Source organism: Fulmarus glacialis, unplaced genomic scaffold (genome assembly GCF_000690835.1).
Source record: "Fulmarus glacialis isolate BGI_N327 unplaced genomic scaffold, ASM69083v1 scaffold36969, whole genome shotgun sequence".
Lineage (NCBI taxonomy): Eukaryota > Metazoa > Chordata > Aves > Procellariiformes > Procellariidae > Fulmarus > Fulmarus glacialis.
The window spans coordinates 1-17,815 of record NW_009235865.1 but is presented as its reverse complement, the minus strand read 5'-3'; the positions used below and the strand labels follow the sequence as shown (position 1 = coordinate 17,815).

Sequence of the window (17,815 nt, the reverse complement as noted above, 5' to 3'; positions counted from 1 at the left end):
TAGCATCATAGGACAAATGGTTTAATGGCCTCTTTAAAAAAGGAAAATCATTATATGAGATATGTCAAAATTATTTCACTAATTATGTCACAGTGATATGTATAACAGACTAGATTGCTCTACTGAGGAATAAAAAATTGTATTTCAATGTTAGAAAAGACAGAATTGTAGAGGACACTAAAAAAATCGTGATTCATTTGATCAACACAAGGTGCATAGAACCAAAAGCCTTGCAAACACTGGTAACAGTCATGAGGATGTCTCAAGACATTTCATGACTGCAAGCACTACATTCTTGAAGATACGTTACCTCGCTGTGGCCAAATCCTAACACTCTTCCTTTCCCTGACTTCTCGTTCTCTGCTCAGCTTTATGGGAATGTTGAAGACAAAAGGGAGGTTTCATCTCTAGTGTGTGTTGGGCTGGGATTTCTTATCCCCCCTGCATACTATTATTCAAATGCAGACAGTTTATAAAGATCTATCATTCCTAGGTTCCTGATGTCTACAGTTCCCACTACCACTAGAGACAGACAGTGATAAACCCTAAGCACTTAAACCCCCAATCTACTTCTGACATCCCATCTCTCCTGTAAAATAAATTCCTTCCCTGTGATGAGGCAAGACTGAACACTGGCAAGTACTTCTGCTTAACATATGATTAAGGTGCTAATTTTTCTTCCATACTCATCAACAACATACGACTTAAGTAAGCTTGTCCAATAATACTTGGACAACAAAGACTTGTCCAATAATTTTTATGAAGAATTCTCAGGTTTTCAGCTTTTGATCTATTTGTTCTACTAAGTGGCAGAGAGTTTGGTTTTGTTGTTTACTTCTAGCTATAAATTAAAATGGCCCGACAAAACACCCAATGAAGGCACAGTTTTTAAGCCTCAAAATTGGGAAAAGAAAACAAGGAAATTATCAACTCATGCTATTTAGCACAGAAAAAGGCAACTAGTCCAAAGACAATTAAATGTGGTTTGCCACCCCTTACTGAAGGCAAATGTGTTTCAAAAAAGGAAAATTCCCTTTTGAATGGTAAATGAAATGTATTACATTGTAGGTTACCTAACAATAGTAGCTTCAAAACAGGCAGAACATATATAACATATATCAGGTAGTTTCTTAGAGATTAAGTTTTTATGTTTTAATACTGTGCAAAAGATTGCTACAGCTTTGGGTGTTTGATAATGCTCATATTAGACCATTCCTTTCAAAATTATTGCACAGCAAATGTTACTGTGGTTCTTATTTCTGAAGTACTCCTTCATGCTTTTCTCATTGTATATAGAACAAAATCTCTTTTTGTATTTGCTTGAGGTATAAATTAACAACTTCTGCAAGAAAAATACTCCTTCCTCTTACTCAAAGCATTTAAAAAAAAGATACTGAATTAACTTTCACTTTACTTAGACAAAAGATTGCTGTCGTCCAGAAAAATATACTACAGTTGCACGGTGTAAACAGCACAAATTATACTTTAAAAAGTATTGTATGCAGAAGCATAGTAGAAGATCTTTTCAATAGGTGGGCTTCTGAGGATCCACATAAGCAGGGTTGTAAGGGGGCTGGCTGATTGGGTAAGGTGCTCCAGCACCAGCTGCAAAAGCAAAACACAAGAAAAAAACAGATTTATAAAATTTACATTCTGAATTCTACATCTATAATAGCAACTTCTGTTTTGAGCGCACGGTTAAGAAGTTCAACTTATCTAGCATCTTAATTGGACTTGAGAATAGTTTGTGCTAACTCATAAAGCATCCGCATTTCGAAAGTAAGATCACAAAAACCTGTGGTTTTGTGGGTTTTTTTTTTTTTGATGGTTGAGTGTACATGTGTATTATGGCAGCCACAAGCACATGGTTAGCCTTCAGGGGAGAGCAGAGTCTAAAAAAAAAAAAAAAAAAAAGGAACAGATCTGGTCCAAAAAAACAGCCAGTGGAAGTCAGAGAAACACAAACAACAAGATATACCTGACAGTATGCCAAGAAGTGAAAATAAACCACTGGGCAAAAGAAAAAGGACTAGAGAAAGCATCTTAGGATTCCTTCAGGGAAAATGTGTCACAGAGTTAATTAAAAAATTAAAATAAAAAAGGGAAAAAAGTGTCCCACTGCTACCAAGCACATTAAAGAGTTTGATTTATATACTAGATGTATATCACTCAGAAGATATCCTTATTTCCTAGTATTCTGAGACAAGCTGCTCTCAAGCAGCACCTTCATTTTCAGGTCTGTCAAATAACACAAGTTAGTTCAAATAATGCAGCACCTGATCAGATCCCTGGAATGTGTAAGTGTGGTTATCTTTTGCTGATCTTGTAAAGTGAGTGGGTTTAGCTCCTGTGTGACAGAGCAGGTATTCTCTCCCTTGCATGTGACCTAATTAAGAGACTGCCCCTTGGTTAATAGACAAGAGAAATAAAGGAGAGAGCTCTCATTTTGAGGCATTGTCAGCTGGCAACATGGAAAGTGCTTTGAGATTTTCCCAGAAAAAAAAAATATTTTAAGAACTTAAAAACCAGCAACAGTTTGAGAAACTAGAGAGTAGAAGTAAAATAACTAGTTTATTGTCTCCCTCACATGATAAAGGTGAAGCCAAAGCACTTCGGGGTAATCCCATAAAACCCACAGCTTCTTCAGAGTTTACAACAGAAAAATAAAGTCAACAGGCCTGCCAAAGTCAGTGTTTTTACATGCGGAGCTGTTTTGCGCATTGTATGTACAATTTCTAACTGGTTTACAAATGCTTAAGACGATGAACAGACATTTTATATTTGAGTTGACATGAAAGAGTTACTTTCTAAGGGCATTATATACTATTCGGGACTATACTTTGCTTGTTACTTAGAAGGATGAACAGTGTGGTTTGTAAGAGGGCTTGAAGATCCTAGGACAGATAACAGCCTAATTTTGGCCCCTCTGAACAGCCAGGAGCCAATTGTTCAGAGAACAGCTATTAAGAGCAGAAGTAGGAATTAGTAATAGCAACAACAAAGCTGCATGAAAACAATGCTGTGAAAGAAGGAAAGCAGAAGAAAAAAGATTCCAATAATTATAACTGTTAGTCATCGGCAAACTTGTCTGAAGTTGATCAGAAACTTGTTATTCTATAAATGTAGCGACGAACTACTAGAAAATGCCATCTGTGTATAGATTAAAATATCTAGCAAATAGTAGATTAGAAAGAGTAGAAACACCCAACTACTACACACATGTTAATTGGACTTCAATTTTAATATGAAGTTTCAACTAAATTAGTAAAACATTCTACTGGATCCACTGATAGTCCCACATACCACCAAACTTTGTCAATACAGCTCCAGCTACATCTCCTCTTGCAATGCTTAACATAGAAATGGTGATGGGAAAACTTCAGCAAGGGTGAATTACAGCATCCACCATCACTTGAGTTTTTACATAATTTGTTTACGCTTACATTAATATAGTCATAGAAAATAATAAACGTAAATAATACAAGATTGGCTCCAATGCAACTGTCTCTTTAAGCTATTTAAGAGATGAAGAAACACCCAGCATTGCCTTACCTGCCACAGTTTCATGATAAGCTGGGGGTCCTGATGGCTGCATGGGGTAAGGGGGAGGATACTGTGCAGGGTACGGTGCTACCGGCATTCCCGGTTGTGGCTGGATAGCCACAGGCTGATATCCCTGATACGGGGCTACGGGGTAGTTGGGTGGCACTCCCTGTTGTTGGGGATAGGGAGCGTGAACCACTGTAGTGGAAGTAGTGGTGGTCACAACAGCTACAAACAAGCAAAAGGAATATGGTTAGTGCTGGTGGTTTCAGGAGATCACCTGGGACAGCCAACAACAGTGATGTAAAAAACATTCTCTCTTAAGATCAATTTCTCACTACAAAATCTGGGTAATTTCATTTTCCAAGTTTCACAACAGATTTAGAAATGTATGCCTCTAAATACCCTTCTATTGATCTCCGTGGTAATGAGAGCCTTCACACGCTGGGATAGCAGCCAACTTACCTGCTTGTTTCTCAACCACAAAGAGCAATGAATTTTTTTCTTGGACTCTTCAAAAACTAGGAACTCAACCCTGCAGCCAAATTATCTAACATTTGGTGTGAGACTGGAAAAACTACGCATTTTTAAATGTTATCTGCTTTTAAGGATTAAGGTGATAAAGATCTCCTTTATTAGGTAAGGAGCTTCCTACCATGATTGCCCAAAAAAGTTTCCTTTTGTGTGTGGTCTACACACTAACACATCCATGTGTTAGTATGTCTTTCTCTAAGTAACAGTCAGAAAGGCAAATACACATTAAGTAATTGATTTTTGTAGGAGCTAACATTGGATCATTGGTTCGTGCCTCTTATTGGAATAAGGGAGTATTAACACTTTCTAACAAACTGTAATAATTTGTTTTTATGCTACAATTATAGACTTTGCTCAAGATTGCACGGCTGCAGTCCTGGGCCTTTGGTGTATTTTTCAGGTATATTTTTAAGAGACTGGGAAAAATTTAAAATTTCATCCTACCCCCTGCTTACCTAAACAAACAAAAAAAACCCCAACCAAACCCCTCAAAAAAACCCAAAATCAACACATTTGGGGGGGCAGGGAAAGTGAACTTCTAAATGCTTAAAAAGTATTCCAAAACATCTCTGCAACTTCACGTTCTGAGGCAGCTTAAATGCTTATTTTTAATATTTAGGTATTGCAACTTTTGTAGCAGAGAGGTAAGGCAAGATTACTTTTACCTTTTACAGGAACACAATGTTCCGGGCTGGGGGCGGGGGGGGAGTGGGGAAGAAAGTCTTGTTCAAAGACATGAAAAAGAAAATAAATATATACAGATACTTACGCCGTGGTCTTCGACATGCTTTATACAAACAGCAACACGAACAGGTGAGGCACAGAATAATAGTAATTACAATCACCGCAAAAAGAGTAATTCCAATCGCAACAAGTGTTCCAAAACTGCAAGAAAGATACCACCAGAAGTAGTAAGAACCTTTCACACAAATTTATTACTCTTTAACCTAACCTGTAGGAAACATGTTGCTCCTCCTCCAGTCTGTTACTCTTACTACTTCATGCATTTGAATAAGAAACAACTGTCAAATGCAGCGCTACGTGAGATCAGGTCTGCTAAATCAGTGGAAGCTGACCAACCCCTACCAAGGAGTGTGCTCCCCTGGGCATGAAAAGGACCCAACGCGAGTCTTTGGTCCCTCTCATTTTAGTGTGACTGCCATTCTTGTTATTTTAGTGCAACTGTGTGTCCCTTTACATATTCCAAAAAGTTACAGTGATAAGGTTTCAAAATCACTAGTTTGATGACTTTTCCAAGCATTACTTGACTGCTCTGAACACACAGGTAGGCATGCCTGAAATGAAGCACCCCAGACTTCAGGGTGACAGCAAGTTCTTCGCACATTCGTAAGACCTCCCAGGCCCAATCTCAAGACAATCTTGGTACTGAGCAGACCTCTCCACGCTGCAGATTCTTGGCAGGTTCCTTGGCATTTGTAAACAGTTGTTTTAGAAGCCACGTTTCACATGGTTTGGAAGATCTGAAATTCTGCCAACTTTACTGCAACAGCAAGTATGTTATGCTACATTATAGGAGACAGAAACACTGCCTAAACCACCAAAACGAGTACGGAAAGGCCAAAGATTACCCCAGCTTTAATCTCTGTGATGAGTACCAAATGATGGAGGCAGACATAAAGCTTCCGGAGATGACTGTTTATAAGTTCTGTTTATCACACAGGGAAGAAAAAGTAACACTGTAAAGCATTAAATGTCTAGTGACAATTCCCTTTTAAGTGTTAATTCACATGATCTGTTTCCCACTGCCTGAAATCAATAAAGCCCTTCTTCCACAGAAGCCAAAGTCTCCAGCATTTTTATTTCTTAAAAAATGCACCATGCATCAGTTTTGGGAACAATTGCAGGAAGTCAGTTTTAATGAACAAGCTCTAAAATAATGAGTAGAGAGCTGATTTTACATCCATCCTGTTTTTGCTTCTTCACAGAGATTTTGGCTACAGAACTCTATTTTTTTTCCTGCTCAGTTTCCTGTTAACAGCTTTAAACAAAATGACACATCTCCAGAACCTCCAGCAATTTTCGCTTGGCTACCAAACGGCCATCGTATGTGAAAATTGTTTTTGAGTATCAACGACACTGGAAAGTTAAATCACTGACAAAAAAAATGCAAAATGCTCTATCCCTAGCCCAAATTTGGAAGACCTCACCTCAGTCTTCTAGAACAACTTAACCCTCAATAAGCTGGACACTGAACATAAGCATTGACAAATAAAACAGGTTCAATGTAAAATGCATTTTTTTCCCCCCTAATAGCGGTTCCATCAATTTTATTCTGTTTCTACAACAGCTGTAAGAAAAAACTTGGGTCAAATCCTTTTCAAGAATCTGAGCAACAATTTTAATTGTAACTGTATCTAACTTGTGCATTGATTTTGTGAAGTACTGTAGAACACTATGGATTTACTCCCCAAGTACTAAATCTAATACTGTTGATTGCCTACGGTCACTGTACCTAAGCATTTACATGTAAAACAGGAAGCAGGAACTGCTGCAGTTCCTGAAGTCACAGAAGTCATGCCAGAAACTGCCAGGAAAGCAAACAGATGATTGCAACACAGCTGCAAAACGTAAAGATGCATGCATGCTTTGTCACGTTTATTTGCACCTTCACAGAATGTTTTTCATACGCTGACTTGCACATGCAAATGTATTTCTAACCATGCCGCTTTTAAGTGCTCCCCCCATCCTCAGGAGTGTTAGTTTCACTTCAGCACAGTAAGTTCACAGCCAGCTCATCTCCATCCAAAAATCCCATTTCTTTCAAGCCTGGTATAAAAAGGAAGATACAAATGCACTTTCAAGGGGCAGGGTTTGGGGGAGAGATAACATACACAATACCACCACATCCTGAAACAGGGGCTGCCTCCTGTCCATAAGGCCAACAGCAAACACACATCAAGTCAGTTTGAAAACACAAGCTGAATACTTGTGTATGCAGAAATGGATTAGATTTAAGAGTGACCTGTGGAATTTAGATTAATTATACAGGGTCCTTACTAGATACTCATTATATAAATTCATATATACACTGGATAAGAGAGAGAGACAAGTGTGGACAACGGATTCATACATTAGACTTAACCATCTTGACTGCAATGTTCACAAGAAATAGCATGAATGCCTGTGACAAACTACGGACACCTCTAGAAACTCCAAGTCAAACATTAACTATAATTACTGCTACTTGTAGTGCGCCAACAGGATTTTCCTTGCTCTTGTTCCCACTTCTGTATCAACCCTGAGAAAGCCCTCTCACTAGGGAAGTTAACATTTCCATTACACACAGTTATTACCAAGCAACATTAGCAGAGACAACAAAGGAAAAGAGTCTTCAAGGTTCTTCCTTGGGCTTTTTCCCCAGTAAAGAAGGAAAAAAACCCACCAACTTTTTTGCTAGTGAACCATGCTAAGAAAAGAAGCCCTTGTGTCAAGGAAAGATTAGGCCTGACAAAGACAACTAAAATTCTTTACTTCTACAGACAATGAACTTCTTTGAGCTTTAGCAAAGGCTGGGCAAAATCAAGGAAACCTAAGAAATGGAGAAAATAGACAAAGTGGAGAAAGATCTACTCATCGTAAATAAACTAGCACAGCAGGAAACTGGCAGAGAGCTCTTATCTTTCACAACCAAATTCAGTTCTGATACGACAAGAGAGAAAACAGCACAAGCCCATCTGCAGCCAAGCCAGCCACCAACAGATAAACATTGGTCAGTTTGAAGCATGGGCTTCATATGCTTATTTTTAATAAAGTTTTCTGCTCACTGAAGCACATACTTCACTGCATATTTACTACCTCTGATAAGGAAAGTGACAAAAGCAAAGCTCAGGGAAAAAAACCCCACCATATCCTTATTTTCACCAAGCTGTTGGAGACACCCTCTGCATTTTCATCATTTGTCTGTGTCTTTGTCAAAATGACACGACCACGGCATGATGACATTTTGCATACATCTTCTAAAGAGCCAAATGGAGACACATATTTAAAGTATAGGTGTGTCAGGTGTACACACTTTGGAGGGCAGTTCTGTGTTTGTGTGTGTAAACACTGTGATTCGGTTCTACCCACTGAAATACTGTCTGAGTACTACACACCAAAATTATAAGCCTTCAGAAACAGCCCAGTGAGTGAAATTACAGACAGGAGTTAGTTCTTCCCAGAGTTTTCTAAGGAATGTACACAACTGGATTACCGTAGGCATTTTTATCACCTACTTTACAGCAGAAGCGTAATTTTCCTGCCAGTGCTTGGGCTCATGCAGACTAATGTCTTGAAACAGCAGAAAGTAGCGTGACATTTACAGAAAACAAAACAGTATGTGCTATGAACTTGCAACAGCATCAACACCCTCTTTCAACACTGGAGCTCTTAAAAAATAACTTTTTTCCTAAGGATTTCTATTGATAATCAAAACTAGCAATACTCTTTCGGAATATCTGAATGGTCAGGCACTACCTTACTGTAATAAGGTCTGTCCTTTTACTGCCCAAGGAATACTGCCCTGAGCACTTCTTCCTGAATATTCAGTAACATCCCACTAGTAAAACTACTAAAAAAGTGCAGGAAGGCTACCACTAATATAAGATGCTACTCAAGTGAAGCCAGAATGGTGCTCAGTATACTTCACTCAGTGAACTGTCTAAGCTTCAGGAGACAAGATATTCCAGACGCTATATAAAGACGCTCTTGCAGTGTGCTAACTCCAGAAAGCCTATACTCCTTTCTTAAACAAAACTATTGCTTCATTTAATTGCTTTCACTTGACGAATCTGCCTAAAAGGACTCTGAAAATATTTGGAAAAAATATATTCACATTTAATTACCAACTGTTAGCATTATACATAAATGAAAAAGAATAGACATGAGGGATTGTAGCTTAAATATTCTTCCCCTGAATGGTTAACCAAGCAAAAAAAAAAAAAAAGAAAAACAAAAAAAAAATCAAACAAAACCCAAACCAAACAACACACCTTACCCCCTGCATTCTGCAAACAAATGTCAGCGTGCAGAAATCAGGGTGGCCACTGCACCAGATTAGAATGCTCTGCTGGCATCACAGTTTGAACACAGGTTTCCAGACTCCCACATTATATATACCATAGTCTCTAAATAAAGCACACACTGCTATAAACAGCTTGAGCTCATTCACTGCCATTTCCTGCTTCCTCCTCTTCACATAAAAGCTAACTTTTGCCAATAACTTAATAGAAAACAAAATTGAGGACAAAACCAAACCTAATAGCAGTTTTACTGCAGCAACGATAAACTGCAACTTCTCATAAAATCCATGGGAAAGTAAATATGAAGAGACGACTCCCTGCCCTTTCCTACCACCACCTCTCTCCTTTCTTGCCCTACTCCACTTCTACCCCTATTCTCTCACCTTTGGAAAGCACTAAATTGTATGTGTAATGAGCATACCTCACAGACTCTCCTTACTTTTAAAGTTGTCTAATTATTCAAAATATATATCAGCTCACATAAAGGGAGTTATGTGATTAGGGCCTGGTTTACCCCTTTTGGTACTGAATGAGACGCAATGGACATATTAAAATGTCAAACCCAGGATCTAAATAGTACTATTTGTAGAAGTTAATCCTCAAGGCAGTTGTTGTTTATATCGGAGATCTCAATCTTAAACATTGTCAAGTGGAAAAAAAAGTAAAATGCTTTGAGTGTATTTAAGGCCTTTTAAAATGTCCAAGTTTCAATTCCAGCAACATATTTTTAAACCTCCTTAGTATTTTGAATCACTTAAGTTGGTAACATTTCGTAAACCCTGCTGTAAACAAAGTTTTTGCATACCTATGCATTCATGACAATGGGACACCCTGCAACTTTTGTCTTTAAAAAAGAAAAAATACCCAAATGAACAACAACGAGACCACCTAGTTCTAAAAAATTAGTTTAAGCAGCCTATTTATTTCGCAAGTTTTAATCTGTTCCAAGATTTGTTGCATGCTACAAGAAACATGTTGGCAGGGCCCTTTTCAAAGGCGTGGATGGTTTTAAACACAAATATTTACAAATACTGAGTTACGGCTGTAACACAGGGTGGTCTGGAAAGACTTCAGAAGATAATTTAAGCCATTCCTAAAAGTCTAAGAAAAAAATGAGTATATCCATATCATTCTCTGCTGCTCCAGAAAAGGATACAGTTCCCAGAAATGTGACAGAATGGTAAATTCCAGACTTCACTGACTCAGGTACAGGGCACGACCAAACAAGTCCCCAGACTATGATGCTTTCCTAAGTCCAACATTTTGGTCATAGCTATACAATGCCACATACTGCCTCCAAAGCTTAACAGGAAAATAAAGGACAAACTTTTTTTTTTTTTAAAAAAGATAAAGCAATATGACTTCCCAAGAACCTTTCAGAGGGATTAGTTTTTACAACTTTACAAACAATGCACTTCCTCAGTTTAATATTTTAGCATGAAGATTCAAAACATAAGAACCAATTTGCTAGAGACTCAAAAAACCCATTTACTATTACACAAAAAGCAAACTTCTGTGAGGTTAATACTCACAGGAAAACATTAGCATGGCTTTAACACTCTGACTGACTGACCAGCCTATTTTAGCACAGCTGGGTTTTGGCCCACAGGAGCTTCAGCCCTTGCAGACAATCAAAATACATACCATATAGTTAAGCCTCATAGTCCAGGTGCAATCACACTAATTGCTGATGCCAGCCATGGCCTGCTCCAGCCATTTTACCCACAGGGAGACCACCTCCCCACAACGAGATCTCTACACAGCCAGGAAGTCTCTAAGAAACAAGGGCCCAGCGATTCCTGTTTGGGCCACAGGCAACTTAAGACTCACCCTGAATAGCGTGGTTTCACAATTACGAAATCTTGATAGTTTCATCAGACTGGCAGATTTGAGTAACTGCTAAGTCATTTTATAAGCTATGCAATGCAGTGAAGCGTGGACTGGAACTGTGATGTCTGCATTGGTCTTTCAGACAAATGTTAACTCAAGTTAGCACTTGAGAGTGTCCCTCCTAGGGTCCTGCCCACATACAGTTCCCTAACATGAAGAAACTGGTTTCATCTCATTTTGGCTAACCCACCAGTGCGGTACCAGCTCAAGTCATCACTAACAGTAAACTCCTAAACTGCTCTAGCATGGATACAGATTAACTGCCACTGAAAACCACTAAAACTTATCACAACTTTCCACAGTTCTTTCTGGGTACCCCCAAAAAGACTGAAAGTTCACAGCAGGAGCCCCCGAAACAATCCCTGGGACACCTCTGCTTCCCTGCAGCTACATCCCTGAAGTCAGGACAAACCTACACAGCTGAGCACAGCCCAGTGACCCTTAGCATCAGCCAAACCAGCTCTGGCATGTGAGCCAATATTAAAGCAACAACAATAATGCCATGGTAAGCCAAGAAGCCCTGCAACTGCAAAAGTGTTATAGAAAAAGAATGCAAAAGTCTTTTGAGAAAAAGTTTGCTAAATCTGTACTGAATGGGTCCTTTTTCTATTTGTTCAAATAGGAAGCTGATGTGGGTTACTTCAAGCCCAAAATAATAAACTTGAATTTAACACACGAAGACCTTCTGGAAGCAAAGTTAATTACTACCTTTTAAAAAGACACTAACTTCTCTATTTTTTCAAGTAACATGTAACAAGTTTAGCACAACAAGTTCTTAGCCTACACGAGAAAGCAGGAGGGAGGGAACTTCCTGGAGTTTGTGGCTTTACTCAGACATCTGACACCCGGATCCAACAGGTTATTGTGGAAGATGCATACAAGCATCTCTTGGTCTATAAACAGTTCACTTGTACTAAATATGTCTATTTACATAAATTCCTCTGTAATGCATACTAAAAATATAATTTTCCAGGGAAGTTTCCCAGGAAGTCTACTATTGTAGACTTTGTAGACATTTGAGAATAATTGCTATAGGTAACTGACACAGTAAAAACACGCATGTAACAAGGGGAAAAGTCAGAGCTGCATTCAGAGGGGCTGAAGTCTTTCACCAACAGTGCAAGAATGAACACTGCAGCTTCATGCAGGCCACCAGACAAGTTCAGACAATCCATTGGACCCTTAGCATAAAAACTGTCCTTAAACACAATACAAAGCACTTGCTTCTACAGATGATAAATAAATTTAAAATGCTCCTTTAGTGGCAAAAAGAGAATGTAGATTGATTATAGGCAGAGATATTTAAGGCAAACAAAATAAGTCAGTTCCCCTCCTACCGTTAGAGGCCCAGTTCAACTATACAGGATGTCACCCCTCACCCCAATGAAAATTTGGGACCAACATAAAGGCAATGGGAGGGATTTTTCCGAAATGGTTAACTGAATTAATACAACAAGCTTAACTGAAAAAAATTAAGCACCACAGAAAATTTTCCCCACATAAACAACAACTGCAATACCGTGAATTTGCTACTGCCAATACCATACTAATTCTAGAAAGCAGATTTAAGCAACTAATTAGCAACTAACTTGGCTAAAGAGTTGAAATTTTAAATAAAATTTTTAAAAAGGATTTTTTCTGGCAAATTGCAACCTGGTGTATGACTTGCCAAACACACCGAAACTGCAACTGAAGAAAGTTCAGACTACGTCACACCTACCAGCTTTGCCTAACATACAACCCAGCTCTTACATGAAACACACCTTTTTCTCTACCCACATTATTCATGTGGGTGATCACATATATATAAGTCAGAAACACTGTGTTCAGGCAGGAGCAAAGTTTAAATTAGGTAAATTAATTATCCTATACTACCATGAACTGACATGCTGCCTCACTCTCCCTCTCTTTGGGAGAAGTATTACTCATCCAGCACAATGAGGATCATCAAGGAAAATCTACCACTGCACAAGTAAGAACGGACCTTTGCAATAGAGGTCACATCTGGTTGACCATTACTTCTCCTTTTAAATGGTATTCATCATTAACAAGACCTTCATAAAAAAGTCACAAAAGTGACTTTGATGACTGGCTCCTTCCATAACTTAAAAAACAGAGGTTTTTAAGTTTACCTCTCAGTGGAATTGAGAGCCAGAGATCATGCTAGCAAACATGGAGAGGACTATCACATTAAAAATGAATGGTATAAAATGTTTTTAATAAAAATAACTTTGTCAAAAGACCAATCTTTGCACAATTGCAAATTTCCTGAAATTAAACTGATTTGTTCATTTCACAGAAGACACTACAACTGCAGTTTTAAAAGGCTAGGCAATTTAAGGACATGCTCCTCCTCCCATACCAATACATCTATTCTCCTCCTCCCATAATACATCTACAACACAATCTATCACAAATACATCTGGCTACACCTCAGGCCATGGCTATTTTATAGAAGTATATGAAATGGCAGAATTGGAGCTAGCTTTGAAACCCACATGCTCAAATTTTCATAGATCCTACTAAATAACAACCACGGTCTTTTAACCATGTTTTCAAGGAAGGATTCTTTCTCAGGCTACAGGACCCTTCTCTGAGGGTTACCCGCCCTGCGGCTGCTTTGACAAGCTCTCTCCAGAGTCAACCTGTATGTTAAAAATTTACTGTTTTCAGAGTTACACTGTGTAGAGGCACAGCAAAGCCCACAGAGGAAGGAACACTCTACCCTAGTAAGTACATACAGTCAATGAAGTACACACCCACAGAAAAATGAACTTCTGAACATAATCCAAGTGATTAATCTTGCTGTGTCGCTGCATGTTTAGGCCAGGTGGTCTTGTTTTTTGCTGTGAAACTTCTGTAGTTAGAAAAGCATGCTAACCCAACCATGCGCATCTGCCTCTCAAGCCAGGACAGCATTTTTCAATCTCTCCTTCCATCTTGGTTTCAGAGTAAATGAACCTGCACACGCATTAAGCCCACTGCCTGAAGCAGGCAGCTGAGAAGCCATTACAGGCACCTCACAACTGCTTTGTCAGCTTTAAGTAGCTTCTTCATTGAGAATACAGCAAACACAAAATCAAACACTCTATAATGCAAGTTACAATTACAAATTGTGTAAGCTTGTATTTACTTTTCAGGCTAGTAAAAAGCATAGAACAATTTTTTAAATAGCTTCAAATCCAAATCTCAATTGTTTCTAGACAATTACATTCCTTGATGAGATTAGCCTGTGTCTGAATGCAAGCCTTACAGAAAGGTCTCTGCATGCAGTTTAACTCATTTTTTACAGAAAATGCTGAGGACCAGTACTGGAAAAGAAATCCTCTGTTCATTAACTAGAGACTGCTTACATTTCTAGAAGTTTTTTTCCAATGAATAATCTTCTTAATTTATTTTCTTATCATTGCCAACCTATTACAGATGCTGGAGCATCTAAATACACCTGTGAACTGAAGTCCCTGACTTCAGGGGAGAAGAAGGAGAAATGGGATATAGTTCAACTTCACAGTACTTTTTACCTTGTCTATGGAGAAAGCATATGCTTAAAAACATCTAAACTGAGAGACAGCAAATTACGGTAGTCCCATCTTCCACAGTTAGAAATTTACTGGTTTTGCCAACTTACGCACATAGCAGACTATTGCAGATGCTGCATTTCAATCAAAGGCAGGCAGAATGACATGGATTTTCTCCATTTCACAAAAGGAGAACGAAGTCACAAGGCAACACATTGATCAGCCCATGACAAAACCCAAATGAGCGTATCCCCAGTCTAACAAGGCTGTCCTGTCTCTGCCAGCTGAGGCTTCCCAGGGAGACTGTCATTCTGCCTCCCTCTTCTCATCACATCAGGATGAACTGCCTTTTCTCAAGCATTACTGTATTTGTTACACAACCTGCTGTAACTTCAAGGCAGAAATCAATTCAGAAGCAGAGTCCAATTAACTGTGTACAAAGACAATTTGAAGTTTTGTTTCCATTTGGAAAGACTGAAATCAGCTGCCCCAACTACATTATTTTCTTCTGTAACTCTGATACAGATGTTCTGAATTGCTCCACCTCCTTAAACACTGAAATACTTCACAATTAGTTGAATTCTGGATGTGAGTCATCTAATTTCCTTTTCCAGCAAGGGTCACTATTGGAAAATTGGCATATCAAGACTAAATAACCATGTTACCAATGCAAATCATGACAACTGCTGTTCCAGTGAATCAGAGCTCTGCTTTTTGCATAGTTTCTTAAAGCAATACTACCACGTACTGCAGAATGAAAGGGGAAAAACAACCAAATTAACCTTACTACTCACAATCCATCTTTGAAACCAGAGCAAAGCAGAGGAAAATTCAGTAAACCAATTAAAAGGGGAAAAAAAAAGTGAAACACCTTCCAGCAGTAAATCCTTGCCACGATTCATTCACTAGAAGCAGAAATTGTAGAAATTGCATATGGTCATCTTACATGCAAGGAAAAACGGTGGCAAATTTAACAAGTTTAATGGTATAAAACCTATGCCTACGCTCTGACCTAAAAGCTCCAGATGATCTTTAAGGATTGATGAACAATGGAAAAAGCCTGAATCTGAGTTAACGCTGACTTTTATACTTTTCCTAAAATGCTTACATTTGCTTCCAAATGCAGTGTTCTGGGAAGCACAATGCTTCCAAGTGCTTGAAAGCACATTATTAAGACACTCCAAAGGAATGTCATTTATTGTCTTTAAAATGTCCAAAAGAAGATTATAGGACATGAACTGCTTGCACTGTGAACTGCACTTAATAGGGTTGTCCAAAGTGCCTTGCATCCCTGCCTCAACAGCACTTGATACTCAATACTAAATGCTGAAAGATATTAACATTAAAGGATACTAATAAAAAGAAACCTACTAAAAAACTGCTGCTTTGCTTGCACTTCTGCAGAAGACCTCAGAACAAACACAGCAAAAAAAGCAAAAGAACAAGCAAACTAAAAAATCCTCAGCTAGACAAGACAAGGAAGAACATACATACCATCACTAACCCTTCCCTAACACTGTCCCATAGAATTAGAGCGTAATTGTGGCAGGTTTTCCAAGCAGTGAGAAGAGACACCCCAGCTCACTCAGCCCAGTGGCAAGTCCACATGCAGTTTGTGACAAGCCCTCAGAGAGCTGAAATTCTCTTAAAAAGCCAGGATTTAAGAGCAATGCGCCAGAGTGGTAACTTGATCTAGGAATAAGCCCGATGCAAGAATGAGGAACTAAATGCTTACTGACTCTTAATGCCAGGAAACCATCACCTCCTCCTTTTAAAGAGCAATGTCAAAGGTAGTATTTGCAACTCTTGAGAAAGAACAGGGCACCAAAGGAAGTCGCCCTTTGTTGCCTCTCCTGTTATAAACTGTTCAAGGACTCTGCTCATCTTGCTGGGAGATGCAAAGAAATATCTCAACTGACATTAGCCCTCCTCTCCGCACAGTAAAGTATTAAGTAAACACAGTCATCAAGAAAACAATGTAAAATTTGTCTTTTAAAAGACATTGGCATGGAGCGAGAGGGTGGAGTATACCTTGCAAGCAGAAACCAGAGCCAACTCTTCCAAAAGGAATACAGCTTACTGCTTGGTTTTAAAAAAAAAAACAAAACCAAACAAAAACAACCAACCCAAAACCCCAACACACTACACAAAAACCTGGGCAAAGTCTGAAATGAAACCAAAACCTACTTGGTGTCACACTGACTGCAGTCACACGAAGTCCTACTCACTTTCATTCCCGATGTTGAAACACATTAAATTGGACACTCAAAGTCATCAGTCTCTTTGGGAAGTTCTGGGATGTGGTTTTTCTCTGGAATCACATCCGGGTGGCTTTTCAAGGGCAATATTTCTATGAATAATTACCATCTTTCTATTAAAACTGCCTAACCACAAAGTAAGTTTGATGTTAAGTCTAGGTCCTTGCACAACACATGAATTTTTCAAAGCTGTAATGTAATTGAAAGAAAAAAGAGAAGTCACTAATGACCCATTTTCTCAAGGTGAGACATCAATGATCCTCTTTTTAGACATTCCAGAGTTGAAAACAAAGATAATTAAAGCCACTTAGCTGCTACTTCCTAAATGTTTTAATTTACAAATACACCTTTGTGGACTGTGGGCCTTGGTTACAATTCCTTTAAAAATTGTGCAGGTTTTTTCGGTTTTGTTTGTTTGTTAAAAGCCTATATTCTTTCATTTTCTGTGCTTTTTAATAACTATGCTTGCTGGCATGGAAAAGACATATTTATTACTTCTTTATATTTAACCTTTACTACTCCAGCAGATTCAATATCTCTGCAGTCCCAAAGATGGGAAATGGAAGGTTTTTTCCACATCTTTCTACTAAAAATGCATCAGGAGTGAACGCTGATTGCAAGATGATGCTCACACCTGCTGTACTTGAACCACGCACTTGAAGATACGTAAGACAGCTCCAACAGCCTAGCAAAGAAGGGGCATCCCTCCTCCAAAGTAGTTGTTACATCAGCCCCTTCCTTGTGGAAGGGTCAAAAGAGGCCAAGGATCCCAGACATTCATTTACCCTCTTCACATCGATGTCCTGGCGCATACCTCGGCAGCGCTACCATTAGGCGCCTCTAGCGAGGCTTCCTTCCTACCGCGTATGGAATGCAGAAAGGTATATCTATAGGTTATACAACGTGGGGCGCTCCACTCAGCTGTGCCAGAGAACGAGCACGGCCCCGAGGATCCGCCGCACCATGCCATCCCCCGGAGGCGGCGGCGATGCCGCTTACACGGCCCCGCTCGCTGAAGGCTACCGAGTCCGCGCACAAGGGTTGCTCCGCT

The 17,815-nt window shown here is 39.0% G+C and overlaps 1 protein-coding gene across 1 annotated transcript; it reads right to left on the bottom strand.

The window, feature by feature from the left end:
• Positions 1-1,094: 1,094 nt before the first annotated feature.
• SHISA5 (shisa family member 5) lies at positions 1,095-17,576 on the bottom strand. Its single transcript, XM_009586179.1, has 4 exons — positions 17,491-17,576; positions 4,847-4,962; positions 3,553-3,771; positions 1,095-1,605 (listed from the first exon to the last, which is right to left on the bottom strand). Exons 1-4 carry the CDS (start codon positions 17,574-17,576, stop codon positions 1,526-1,528), a joined length of 501 nt encoding a protein of 166 aa, XP_009584474.1. The 3' UTR covers positions 1,095-1,525.
• Between the last annotated feature and the right edge of the window lie 239 nt (positions 17,577-17,815).

What these genes read in the sequence shown, in the direction of transcription:
- SHISA5 (XM_009586179.1), bottom strand. Translation starts at nt 17,576, where the DNA reads ATGCGCCAGGACATCGATGTGAAGAGGGTAAATGAATGTCTGGGATCC. An exon ending in AGCATGTCGAAGACCACGGC is followed by an intron (nt 3,772 to 4,846) that starts GTAAGTATCTGT and finishes GCTTGTTTGTAG; the next exon opens with CTGTTGTGACCACCACTACT. An exon ending in TTATCATGAAACTGTGGCAG is followed by an intron (nt 1,606 to 3,552) that starts GTAAGGCAATGC and finishes TTGCTTTTGCAG; the next exon opens with CTGGTGCTGGAGCACCTTAC.